Here is a 14,622-nt window from a genome sequence, read left to right as displayed (position 1 = left end):
TTGCATAGCCATCTAAACGAAGATTTACCATGTTAACTAAGAATAACTATTTACTTAATATTCAGTGCAGAATTAATTAATAAAATTAATTTTTATATATATAAATATAATACGTATATAATATATATGTAATAGAAATGAAAAAATAAGAAAATTTAACAGTGACTATTACTTTAACTTATCTTTTGTATGAGGCTTTTTTTCTTTTTATACATTTCGATATTTTCCATATTTCGAATGTGGTTTTCTTTCACGTTTTGTAAAGTCACTTTCATTAGTTAGATTAGTTTTTTTCATTTTCACCATCGCAGAGTTTAATCAAGCGAAAATTAAAAATTATTATACGCCGCTTAACTGCAGTATTACCATATATATATATACAGTGGCGTATCTAGGGTAGGGCAAGCAGGGCACGTGCCATGGGCGCCAGCCTGAAAGGGGCGCAAAAGAGGCTTGGTTGCGATACAATAAGCGAGAATTATATTAAAAAAGTTAAGAAATAATATATCATATAAAATAAATATATTATATAAATTAAAGTTTGTGTCATCATTTATTAAAAAAATTGTAATTAAGCACTTTATGTGTGGGAAGAGGGGCGCGAGATCGGTGTTTACCCCAGGCGCTATTTACCCTAGGTACGCCACTGTATATATATATATATATAAACATGTGGATGGGTGGTTGGGTGTGTGTGCATAGTGAGGTGTATGAAAAACTTGCACCTTATTATTGAATTATTATCCCTGCTTTCTCTTGCAAGTAGCTTTAAAATAAAAACATTACTAAAATTAAAAGATGGCCCCGAAAAATCGTCAGTTTAAATATTTCTACCATCTAAAAAAATATTTTGCATTCGCTTGAAATATTGCATAAAATATTGATAAACATAATTAATTGAATACATTTGGTTTCAGTAAACATGGCAGAATTGACGGAGTTTCAAGCTTGACAATCCGTCAGTTCTGCAATTTATACTAGAATAGGAAAGCTTTTTACAATATTAGATTGCTGTTGAACGGCCCTTCCAAAATATTTCTAAGAGATTCAAATGACGTCACAGTTGTTTTAGTCAGCTATTGATCCAGGACTGTCCAAACATTTTCAATTTGGTTCAAATCATAAAATCGAGCTGCTCATTGGAGTACCCGAATGTTGTTTTGTTTTTTAACCAAACGATTACTTTTTTCGCTTTGTGGAACCTGAGAATAATCTTGCTTGATCGCCCATTAAGCAGTTCTTAAGCATCTGTTTACATCAATATTGATCCATTCGGCCTTAATTGTGATACAACCTATTTTGCCAAAGTACTTAGGTTTTATTACAATGTTTTCGTGCAATTATTTAGATAATATTATCGTGGGTGTTAATTGAGGACTGGGACCCAAAGAACATATTTTGTCAGCAGTACTACCAGTTTCTTTAAATTTCTGAACGGTTCTCGATGCACATACGGTGGACATACGAGTTTGAGTTTAAAACTTGATAGATTTAAAAAAACTCGAGAGAACTATTTGATTACTAAATGTTTGAACTCGAAAAAGTTGAAGAAAAAATTAACTGGCTTCTGAAAACTCGATAAACTTGACTCTCAAGTTATGGACATTATTTGATATTTATTTGATATTTATTTGATATTTATTTGATATTTATTTGATATTTACTTTAACCAAGTTTATCGAGTTTTTTCGATTTTATCAACTTTTTTTATGTTTTTTTTTTTTTTTGTTAAAGAATTTAGTCTTCTTGCTTTTCATTTTTACGTTACTCTTACATGAAAAAATTAAATTCACAGCTTTAATCTTTTTTCCAAACAATGACAAAAATAAATCTAAAAAATTTAAAATATTATCATTTAATTTGTTTTTGATGGATCCAATACAGACAAATTAAAAATTGACAATGGTCAAAAGTTTTTTTCTCAAAAAGTTTTTAACCATTGCTCACATAAAGGTTTGTTCATTTGCATGTGACTGTGCTGCCTGACCAAGAAAAAACTCTTTCTGATGCCGATGATAAAACTGAAATGCAAAGAACTTTCCGTGCATGTTTTGAGAGAAGAGGTAAAAATAAAGTTTTAACTTAATAGAATAAAACTCACTATTCCATCTGAATTTACATGGCAAAACAATTTTTCTGTTGTCCATTTTTATAAAATCGCATGTCTCGTTGATTAAGCTTTCCGCGCGAGTGCTTCTGTGAACATGAGCAGCTAATAAGGAGCGCTTTGCAAGAGGATCTTTTACAATATTTGTTTTATTAGAACCTTTTGTAACGGTTGAAGCGTGCGATCAGCACAAAACATTTCAGTTTTAATCTCTGTCCTTAATTCCACGGGCAGCATAACATTGTAACCACGTGTGTTTCTTCTTAACTTTCCATTAGAAATGTGGCTGTAAGTTAGTCTAACTTTGCACTGATATGAACTCCAGTGTGAGCATCATTGAAAGGTTTTAGGCCCACTAAAAAGCCCTTAAGTTAGTTTAAACTTATTAAGCATGAGAAACTTGATAAATTTGTGTAATTTGATCGAAATATTTTAGTGAAAATGAATCTTGACCAATTTCAACTAGAATTATTTGAAAAATTTTAGGCACCGCCGATTCGGTTCGTAAAATCCGCAAAAAGCCAATCCGACTTATTTTACGGATTAAAACAGTCAGTTCGTAAAAATTTTTCGGATTAATAATCCGAAAACTAATTTACGGCCCACCAGCGAATTTTTTTTTGCGGATTCACTTAGCTGTTCGGATTATTAATCCGAAAGATTTTTACGAATCAACTTAACTTTAATTTGCTTAGCGAATTATACGAATCGCGTTCCGTTCGCGATACCATTAAATGGTGTGGTCCAAAAAAATTACATTTTTATTTTGTGCGCGTCCTATAAATAGTGGATTTCTTTTTTATTTTCAATCAGTCCTACTTGGAAATCTTAACCTACAACAATTCGCTCAACAGATCAAGTCTTCTATTCTTCACCTACATTTATTACGGTAAGCCATTATTATACTATTTTGATTTAAAAGTTAAGAATATTTCAAACTGAATTTTTGCGGGTTTTTTTTTTTTTTTGTGGATCGAATTCCTTTGCGAATTATTTCGCTTTGCGGATTGCTTCAATTTGTGGATTGGTCCGATAAAATTTATATTGTTATATTTCTTCTACTTAATTATTAACAGAAATAAAAGTAGAAATAGGGATAAAAACTAGTTTGAAAAATTGTTACTTTCATTTCAATAATTAAGGCAAATAGTTAGTTCTTTTATTGAAAACTTTATGCATGCCTCTATAATATCATTTATTGTTAAGACGAATATAAAGGAAAATTTTCAAATAACTTAATAAATAATTAGTTCTTTTTCGGAAACTGTATGCATCAAAAACAATCACGTTTTATTAAGGCAAATATTAAGGAAATATTGAGGCAAATATTTCAATAAAAAGTCCGTAAACCGAAAATGTGATTTGATCCGCGTTTTCGAATTTTTAATCCGAAAAGTAATCCTTATTAATAATCTGATCCATTTTTGTTGATTTTAATTTCAATAAATAATCCGAAATATTCGTCCGATCCGATATGGCAAACTTAATCCGATTCGTTTCTTTTTTTTTTATTCACTTTTTTTTTCTTTTCAGATGCCTAAGATATCTAATATTTGGGAATTCTTCAACAATGTGGAGGAAAAAAAGGCAAAATGCAAGGCCTGTGGCAAAATATACTTAATTAATAAAAGCACCACAAGTTTTTTAAGGAACCATTTGAAAAGAGTCCACTTGAATTTATATAAACAATTAGAAAGGAAAGACCAGCAAAAATCAACAATACCAGACATTTTTGATGAGCTTGCCTCTGAAGACTCAGATTTCGAACAAACACAAAAAAGAGGAAAAAAGAGATGTCCACAGACACAAAAAGATACACCAGCATCGCCACAGCCTGGACCAAGTGGAACTTGTGGCACTTCGAACACACAGACACGGCAAGGCAGAAAACAGGCTACCAAACCTGAATGGGAAGTTACTGATATCAATCAAATAAGAACTGTTGTTGACATTACTAAATGGGTGATTGAGGACACTCAATCATTTTCTATTGTAGAAATTGACGCATTCACCCGGATGATGAAAACTGCAACCAATGGTCAATTCAGAGCCATTACAGCAAAGAATATATCTACAAAATACATTCCTCTCCTTTTTAAATTCATCAAGGAACAAGTAAAAAATATTTTCAATAAAGACAAGTCAAATCTTGATGGAGTGGCCTTTACATCCGACGTGTGGACCAGTGATCACACCAATTTGTCTTTCATAAGCCTTACACTCCAGTATGTAAATTCAAAGTTCCAATTAAAGCGCTTCTTGGTGGAAATGTCCTACTTCCCCGAACAATATACTGGCGACAATATTGCCAAGAAGCTAATGTCCAAACAGGTGTTAGGAAATCAATTGGGGTTCAAAGTGCAATTTGGTGTGTCAACCACCGACACACCAACTTGCACTTTGAACCCCAAATTGACCATTTTGGACATCTTTTATCATCGACAGTACCACAAAAGGGTCAATTCTCAACCACAAAATAACAAAATTAGTAGGTCACTTCAACCAGTCCTCTCAAAAAGCTATGACTTTAGTTAATGCTGCCAAAGCCTAAAATAACTCCAGAACGAAGTTAGTACAGAGATGCCCCACAAGATGGAACTCTGACCTCCATCAAATGGAGTCTGTAGTAGATCTTCTTCCGGCGATGCATTCTTTAAAGATTCCGAACCCTACTGTTATTAATTGCCTATACAACATCAGAGGAAGATTAGCAAGGGAGATGATCAAGCCAAAAACCGAGTTGTCATCAGAGCTTGCTCACTACTTCAATGAAGATCTAAACAAAAGATTCGAAGGGGAGTTGATGAATATTGAATTTTTATAGCTCATTTTTTAGATCTCAACAGCAAGGGCATGTGCTTTGTGGATGAGGGGGAAAAATTTGAAAGTAGTCAAAACTGCAGTAAAGAAAGCTATGGAAGAACTGTCAAAAAAAGAAATTTTGGCTAGCCAAAGCACTCCTTCCCCTTCAATGTTGGATGATGAAGATGATGACTTTGATTTCACTGAACAACTGAGGAAGAAAGTGTTTGGTGCAGGTTACATTAATCCTGGAGGTGAAACAAAAACCAAGAAAGCCATTTCTGCTGAAATTGAGGGGTATTTGAATTCAAAACCAGTTCCAGCAAATAAAAATGTACTGGAATTCTGGAAAAAAACCAGTATATTTACCCAATAATGTCAAGGCTGGCCAAAAAAAAAACCTCTGTATACCTGCTGCATCATCAACATCTGAAAGAGTTTTCTCAACAGCAGGGAATATATACAGCTCTAGAAGAACCAATCTTTCAATCTCAAAGGTTGAGATGTTGGTATGTATGAAAGAAAACACTAAGCAACTCAGTAAAATTCAAGACATTGTGTGGCCAGGAAATGAATTTTGAAAATGGTTAGTTTTCAATATGATTTTGACTTTTTTTGTTTTTTTAACAAGGAAATCATTTCGCAAATTTTCCACAAATTTTAATAAATTCTACAAGAAAAGAATATTCAACAACAAAACATTTATTGTATCAAACAACAATTATATAATTATATAGTTCACATAATATGTTTATATAATTATATGACAGCTAATCAGTGTCATTCTCCATTTTATTTATGCAATAGGTGCATCATGTGAAACTAAAATTTTTTTTATTTTTATTGATATATATTTGTATATTATTATTTTTAAATTTTGATATCTATAGTTTTAAGACATTTTTGGGTATATTTGTGGCCTATTTATCAGTAGAAACATCTATCTTTTACCTCTTATGAGATATACAGTTGAATTATATATGTAATCAAATCACTGTCACTTATCTTCAGGTGTTACTATTTAGTAATATTTTTGTGTAGTTCGACCCAAAAAACATGTTGGACTATAGGCCCACCGGGAAAAGTTCCAACGTCCCTATAGGCCAATCCGCCCCTGGACTTGGGGTTAGTGCAGCAAACCATTTTCCAAAAACTGCACATTTAAACGAATTATGGCCAGGTTACTCGAACAGTTTATATATTTTAAGTTTCTCTTTTATGTAATTGAAAAATTCCAAACGCAATAGTATACATGTGAGGGCTACGTTTGTCTGAAGCTAATCTTTGCTTGTTTGATTCTCTTGCCAAAAATTCCTTTATAGTGGAAAAACACATTTGTATCACCATGATAGCGGTTTGTTTGAGAGAAAAAAGGTAATTTTTTCTTCTTGCCAGACAAAAATTTATTTCTTCCGAATTTAAACAGTTTAATGCTTTAAACTTTCCTCTGTTTTATTTATTTTTGATGAAATAGTTAGAGGAAAGTTTGATTTTAAATTAAATAATTTTCCCTCCTTTGTCACCTTTAAAATTTTTATCGACTTCTTTTTTGGTAACTTACGGACTTTTTAATTTTTACGAACTTTTAAATTTTTACGAACTCCATTACCCAGCTCTTTATCTTATAATAAAATTTCAATCCACCGACTTATCATTATTTATAAGATATTTATTGTTAAAATAAAAATTTTTACTATAAAAAAAGGTTCTTTTTGTAAAATATCAATGGTGTATTCTAACATCTTGGACAGCATGAAATTAGGAGATTTTGTGGACAAGGTTTTTTTTTAAAGCATGAACAAGTCATTGTTTCTGGCTTTTATATATTTTTTGATTTTGAGTTTGATAAATTTGAGTGCGATCACCTCCCAGTCCCCTTGATCCCCCAAGGAAATTAAACCCCGGAAATTAACCTTGTTAAAATGTAGTTGAAGCTAAACAAACACAAATCAAAAATTTTGTTTTTTAACATATATATATTTTTTTATTTCTATTCAAAAACAGCGAGCTGATGAGCAAGTTGTCGAGTTTTAATCGTACGTCACAATAGAAAAAGATTTGACAAAAAAATCAGTGAACAGCGATAATAACCTATTTTTTGTTATTAAAAGTTGTCAGCAAACTAAAACAGTAAGTTTTGTTTCCCAATATGCTCCTAATTAAGGCTACATATCTTTATATGTTCAGCATGCTGCTGAAAATTGTAAATTAAATTCGTCATTAATTTAGGTTCAATTTTTTCGGAAATATGAAAACAGATACAAAAAGTGTTATATACATATAGTATATACAATGATATTTACAGATTTTTAGTAAAAATTTTTTATTAAAAAAAAAAATTTAATCATTAAATTCTAGGTCTATAGTTAACTTTTAAAAAAAATTTTATCAGAAATATTTTTTCAGAAATGTGCGTTTGTTTTTACGAGAAATTAAACGAGTATTAAGACAAAAGTCTTTTATCAAAATACACGTGCTCAAATTTACGATGTCTAATTTAAGTTTTATTAATGTCGATGTCTAAAATAAAATTTTGTTAATTGTAATAACTGGATATATCGATGCCATATATTCAGTTATTACAATTAACAAAATTTTCTCAAAAAATATTGACGCTTAAAAATGACATAACAATGTTTTTCGAAATATTTCGATGAACGTGACCTGAAACTAGAAGTAGTTTCTTCGACTTCTAAAGTTAGAAAAATTGATTTTAAAAAGGGATTTAATAAAACAAAAAGAAGGAAGTGTATTGCAATCGCTACAGAAAAATCACTTAAACTTATTAATAATCTGCAATAAACTTCGTGCAGAAAGAAAGCAAACCTATAGATGTGGCGATTATGAGCCGCTTGTTAAATTTAACAGATGAGATTTGATACGGCGTTACTCATTCTGGTTTGACAAAGCTAGACTAAAAATACTCAAATTGGCAGATGGGTGAACAGGCGCGAATCTAAGGGGTGGCCATTGTGGCAATGGCCATATAGTTTAAATTTAACGGCAGCCACGTTAGTTTTGGGTTTTTTCGCTTAAAAAATATCCCTAAAAATTTAAATTTGTCTGGCATAATTTACGGATTTTGACTATAGAGATTCCTGCCATGGCCACAACTGTTCTTATTATACGTTACCGACGTTTTATTCAATCAATAAATGCTGCAAAAAATCGATCTTTTATCGAAATTTCAACAGTGAAAATAAATCTTGGCCACACAGTTACAAACTCCTGGATCCTCGCCTGGGTGTAACATTTTTTAAACAACTTAATTGACCTGCTAAAAATTATTTTTTTTAATTCCAAACCATGATCAACAGTAAAAACTTGGCCGTTCCATTTTTGGTTATCATAGTTCCAGACCGTTTCAGACCATAGTTTTTAAAAGAAACATCTGGTGTCCTCAGGAGTGAAGAATTATTTATAAAACGCACACCTGTCGAACTAACTGTACGGAATGATATCACGTCATTGAAATTACCACGATAGATGGCAAACTAAAATCAGGTTTACAACAAAAACTTACACCAAAATAAAAAATTTTTATTTTCGTGTAAATTTCTGTTTTATTTTCTTTTTTTTCATTATTGCTAAGATACTTTTTTACCATCTATGGTTAGATCTTAAATCAATCCCCTCCTCCCCCTTTTTTTAATTTAGTTAAGGTTAACAATGTGAAGTTTATTTTGTTAATTTTTTTTTTTTTTTTATCAACATAAAAATTAAAACTTTTTTAAAATTATAACTTTTTTATATCTTTTTTTAGATAAAACTTTTAGTTGATCATGTTTCCTGTGAGAGTTTCGACATCTCTCTAAGGAATTCAAGTGATTTGTAATTTATTTTATAAGCTTATGCCGAATTTTAATTCAAATGGTTAAGTTTGACATTAATACCTTTATTGTTTTTTATAACTGTTTGGTATTTTTAGAGTTGGTTTATTGTTAATTTTTTTTTTTTTTTTAATTAACTGTATCATAACGAAAAGATAAAAATTTCTTTTGACGTCATACGGAGTATTTAAAAGTTTTAAAAATTCAGCTCGTTGGCATCCTCTTAGGAATACCGTAGGTATCCTCTTAGGAATACTGGCACTAAATAACCTCTTAAGTCTTCATATAAAAGAATAAGAATTTATAAACCACAGTAGCAATTATTATTATTATTATTATTATTATTATTATTATTATTATTATTATTATTATTATTATTATTATTATTATTATTATTATTATTATTATTATTATTATTATTATTATTATTATTATTATTATTATTATTATTATTATTATTATTATTGTTATTATTAACTTTATACAACTACATAAATAAGAAAATTCAGTATTAAATTTTTATATTCTATTACAGAAAATGCATTTGAACATTTTATTTGTTACGGCTTTGCTTTTGTGTTGGGATGCATCCGAAGTTCATGGAGCAAATATAGGTGTTGGACTTGGATTTGGGAAAAGTTCACAACCTTATCCAGATGCTTTAAATACACTTAAAAACCATGGTATTAGAACCATCAAAACATGGTCAATTAATCCTACTTGGCTTCATCATGTTCATGTAATCTATGGACAGGTAACTTTTTGATTATAAGTTTCTTCAACTTATGGTTTCTCTTTTTTTATAGCTTATTTTTGAAAATAACCTCTGATATTAATCCTGATAACCCCTGATATTTTAGAATAATGTGCATGTTACTGTAGCAGTTCCGAATTCTGATTTGTGGAAAATGTACAATGACGAAAATTACATCAAATGGGTTCTTGTTGAGCTGAAAAAGTACAGAGGAATAATTAAACTAGTAAGTTTTTGATGCAGTACTAAAGTCAATGTTGATAAAGTTCGAAAATGTATTTAGACGAGGTACATTTCCAAAGTGTAAAAGTATTTTTTAACAGCTTTATTGCAATAATGGTTGTAATTGTTATCGAACAAGTTTGGGATTTTTATTTTCTTTTTCTGATCGAGTTAAATTATTTTTATTTTTTTAAATCTATACAACTTTAGGTTGCTATTGGAAATGAACCATTCCATGAACAAAATCGTGCTGTGGCACTGCCGCATCTTCTTCCTGCTTTCAAAAGGATGGTTAAGCTTCTGAAAGAACACGGATTGCAAGATGACATTAAGGTAATCTTTTTTCAATAAAAAATTTTTTCAAGGGGTTCACATTCAAAAATGAGAGTTAAGAAAACAAACAAGTGCAAGAAATTAACTATCCTCGCATTTTTGAAACAAGTACCATATTTATTGTAATATAATAGTAATTGTAACTAAATTTTGTTTTACATAATTTTAGAATATAAATAAGTTGTTATTCTGTTTGGATTTCCTAATTTATAACTTCTGGGGAACATACATTGACCAATAAAAAATCATACCCCTGCTATTTGAGTTCATTTCTTAAAATGTTTCTTGCCTTTATATTTTTACGCTTCTTTTTTGAAATTATTAAAGATTAAGATGCTACTAATAAAAATCTAAATGAATTCACATTTTTCAAATTGTTTGCTTTTATTTTTATTTCCCATTTTGTTCCCATTTCCCGTTTATTTCTCATCTAAATCTTAGATTTCTAATAAGAGTTTGTAACGAATTACGAAAATTCATGGGATTATCAAATTAACAGTTTGTTTGTACTCAATGCTGACAACATGCCATAGTTGTTTTTTTAATTGATTTTTAGGTGACCATCCCGTTTAGTTCAGTTGTTTTGATAAATACATTTCCTGTAGAAAATACAGTCTTCCATCCAGATATAATTGAAACAATGCGAGACATTACCACTACTATGAAAAATACTGGATCAGTGTTTAGCATAAATATCTACCCATATTTTGCTTACAGCTATGAAAACAGCATTTCTTTAAACTTTGCTCTTGGTAAAGAAAGGTCATTGTTTGAAAATATGTTGCGGGGCTGTCGCGTCGCTCTCAACAAAATTGGAGCAAGTTCAGTCCCCATTATTGTTGGAGAAACAGGATGGCCTTCAAAAGGTGGAGCGAAGGGTACGAATTTTAAATCATAACTTTATTTTGTATCATTTTATATCTACTACTACTACTACTACTACTACTACTACTACTACTACTACTACTACTACTACTACTACTACTACTACTACTACTACTACTACTACTACTACTACTACTACTACTACTACTACTACTACTACTACTACTACTACTACTACTACTACTACTACTACTACTACTACTACTACTACTACTACTACTACTACTACTACTACTACTACTACTACTACTACTACTACTACTACTACTACTACTACTACTACTACTACTACTACTACTACTACTACTACTACTACTACTACTACTACTACTACTACTACTACTACTACTACTACTACTACTACTACTACTACTACTACTACTACTACTACTACTACTACTACTACTACTACTACTACTACTACTACTACTACTACTACTACTACTACTACTACTACTACTACTACTACTACTACTACTACTACTACTACTACTACTACTACTACTACTACTACTACTACTACTACTACTACTACTACTACTACTACTACTACTACTACTACTACTACTACTACTACTACTACTACTACTACTACTACTACTACTACTACTACTACTACTACTACTACTACTACTACTACTACTACTACTACTACTACTACTACTACTACTACTACTACTACTACTACTACTACTACTACTACTACTACTACTACTACTACTACTACTACTACTACTACTACTACTACTACTACTACTACTACTACTACTACTACTACTACTACTACTACTACTACTACTACTACTACTACTACTACTACTACTACTACTACTACTACTACTACTACTACTACTACTACTACTACTACTACTACTACTACTACTACTACTACTACTACTACTACTACTACTACTACTACTACTACTACTACTACTACTACTACTACTACTACTACTACTACTACTACTACTACTACTACTACTACTACTACTACTACTACTACTACTACTACTACTACTACTACTACTACTACTACTACTACTACTACTACTACTACTACTACTACTACTACTACTACTACTACTACTACTACTACTACTAGATAATTTTCATTTATGACTTTTTGATAACTGCAGGTACAACTGTAGAAAATAGTAAGTTATACACGCAACATATATTGGACTTTGCTAAATCCAACAATTTGGCGGATACCATCTACATTTTTGAAGCCTTTGACGAAACTGAAAAGCCTGGTCTGGAGACTGAAAGAAATTTCGGCATTGGTTATGAAAATCGTCAGGTAATAAAGCGAAAGTAATCATAGAACTACTACAGTATGTACATACTTGGGTTACTTGTGTAATTAAAACTGTAAATGACGCGCGTGTATATGTAATATACCTCAGAGAGAACTATTGTTTGTCATGTGATAAATTTTATTGTACACTTTATTTTTTTTAAAGTTTAAGTTTGACTTTAATTTGGATGGCAAAGTTAAAAGTTATTGTACGGAGTGGGGCTGGGAGTTTTACGATTACTATGATATAGTGGAAAATGATATTGCAAGCCAACAGTCTGAACATCGCAATAATTGTCAACAACTCTGCAGAAATATGCCTGGTAGGTCTTACTGAAAAGAATTTTATAATGAAAAATCCTCTCTAAATTATCGTGACATGGTTTTTATATTTTTCTTTCAGGTTGTAATGGTTATTCTTGGTTTAATAACGTCTGCTATTTTAAGAGTGGCGCAACGACCTTCAAACCAAACAAGGAAGTGTATTCCGCTCTGATCTGTTAAAGATAGAAACAATATATTTCGTAATGTTAAAGATATATATATATAGAGCTTTTTAATAGGATAAAGACTTTATTTAAAATATAAACATTATTAGAATAACTATTGTTTCAGAAACTTTTGTTTTTTTTTTTAATCAAAATTTTATATTTATAATACAAAAAAATAGACCACCCCCATCCCCCACCACCACCGAATAGTTTATTTTGGTCCCCTCACCTAAATATTTATCAAAATTTGGCTACTTAAAGTAGCCCTCGAAAGAAAAAAGGCACTTACATATTTATAAGGGATGATATAATCCATTTTTGTAAAACAAAAAAAAAAAGTTGATAAATACGAAAAAATATAAAGTTGATAAATATAAAGTTTAGGGTTTCCTAACCTGAAGTTTCTAGCTTGAAAAAAAAAAAAAAAGGTTTCCTAACCTTAAAGGTTCCCTAGCCTGAAGTTTCTATCGCCTGAAGTGTTTCTTTAAACTCAAAAGAGTTTGTTCACTTAAATGTGATATTCTGTGAAGGTGATGAGTACCGTAATTCGGGGCAACTTCGTCAATTTCGGAACTTATTTTTTTCTTTGTAATGATTTCAGAATGGAAAATGAAAATGGGCCTGTTAGTTTTGTTACAATGCAGCACGCCCCTTAACGTTCTACTTATTTTTTAATTTTCCATTTGAATAATAAAGTAGTTGAAATATCATTATGAAGAGTGACGAAGTTGCCCTGACTTTGGGGCCAGTTAGTCATGTGCAAAAGTATTAATTTATTATGAAGTTGGACAACTCTTGTGCAACTTCGGCATGTTTTAAATTATAATTTAGTATTTATGACACTGTAGAGATATAAAAAATAGTAAAAGCTAAGGAAATCTCCTTAATTTACGTTGATTCTGTTGCGATCATATAAAGTGAAATTAATTTACAAGATTTTAAGCTTAACAAGCAGTCTTATGTGTATCAAATAAAAGTCTAATGTGTATCAAATAAAAGTCTAATGTGTATCAAATGCTAAAGTCTTATGTGTATCAAATAAAAGTCTAATGTGTATCAAATGCTAAAGTCTTATGTGTATCAAATAAAAGGCTCTGGATTTAAAACATTTCTAATTATAATCAGTGAACATATAACAACATTTACAATAACGTATTACAATTACATAATGTTCCAGAAAACAGTATTCAAACTTAGTCCTCTAAACACCGATCACAAATGTACTGCGACTCCTCAGAAGAACTGTTACAAACTCCGCATATCCACTGGTGGCATGAAACTTATTATATCCAATCTGGACCTCGATAACCGTTACATTCAAATTTAAAAATTCCGCACGTATTTTCGTCATATACCAGCTGTCTAGATGGACCAGGTTGTTGTATTTGAAACAAAACTGCACTGCTAGGATCAATTTTCTTCCCTCTGGATCGTTTATTTCGCTCCGTTTGACCTCTGTGTTCCTTTAGCATGTCGATGATTGTAGCATCAAGGTTTCGACCGATATTTTCAGCATCTTGTTGAGAAGAACCTCCTGGAATAACTCGTAGAACCTGGTCTGGATCAAATGAATACAGACCAGTTTTTCTGAATCCCGATTTTGAGATATCCTTCCCGGTTGCATGCAATTTTGAGTAGAGCTTTGTGAGCAGAATTAGAATTTTGCTTTGGATTTGTTCCCCTAACACAACTTTCTATTCTCCATGTTTCTAAAACGCTTCGCCAGAAACTTTTGGTTTGAAAAAGGCAACGTCTATTGGCTGCATCAGGTGAGTTGAATTTGGGGGAATAGTGGTAAAATAAATGTTGTTTTCTCTGCACAATGATACAACAGTAGATGTAAAATGAGAGGCAAGATTATCTGCAGTTACAACTTTTTCTCCAGGAATGTTTTCTAGATG

General features: G+C 31.0%; 1 protein-coding gene across 1 annotated transcript; it reads left to right on the top strand.

Moving 5' to 3' along the window:
• The first annotated feature begins 9,252 nt into the window (after positions 1-9,252).
• Positions 9,253-12,848, top strand: LOC145190190 (uncharacterized). The gene is made up of 7 exons (XM_090090810.1): positions 9,253-9,493; positions 9,600-9,719; positions 9,926-10,048; positions 10,605-10,926; positions 12,070-12,233; positions 12,397-12,553; positions 12,634-12,848. The coding sequence occupies exons 1-7, from the start codon at positions 9,278-9,280 to the stop codon at positions 12,732-12,734; spliced, it is 1,203 nt and encodes a 400-aa protein (XP_089946936.1). The 5' UTR covers positions 9,253-9,277; the 3' UTR covers positions 12,735-12,848.
• The last annotated feature ends 1,774 nt before the right edge of the window (positions 12,849-14,622 follow it).

This window comes from Hydra viridissima, unplaced genomic scaffold (assembly GCF_058129835.1).
Source record: "Hydra viridissima isolate aposymbiotic clone 2 unplaced genomic scaffold, HvirCarnegie_v1 scaffold_6, whole genome shotgun sequence".
NCBI lineage: Eukaryota > Metazoa > Cnidaria > Hydrozoa > Anthoathecata > Hydridae > Hydra > Hydra viridissima.
This window is presented reverse-complemented; position numbering and strand designations above follow the sequence as displayed.

What these genes read in the sequence shown, in the direction of transcription:
- LOC145190190 (XM_090090810.1), top strand. Translation starts at nt 9,278, where the DNA reads ATGCATTTGAACATTTTATTTGTTACGGCTTTGCTTTTGTGTTGGGAT. An exon ending in ACAGAGGAATAATTAAACTA is followed by an intron (nt 9,720 to 9,925) that starts GTAAGTTTTTGA and finishes ATACAACTTTAG; the next exon opens with GTTGCTATTGGAAATGAACC. An exon ending in TTCAAAAGGTGGAGCGAAGG is followed by an intron (nt 10,927 to 12,069) that starts GTACGAATTTTA and finishes TGATAACTGCAG; the next exon opens with GTACAACTGTAGAAAATAGT.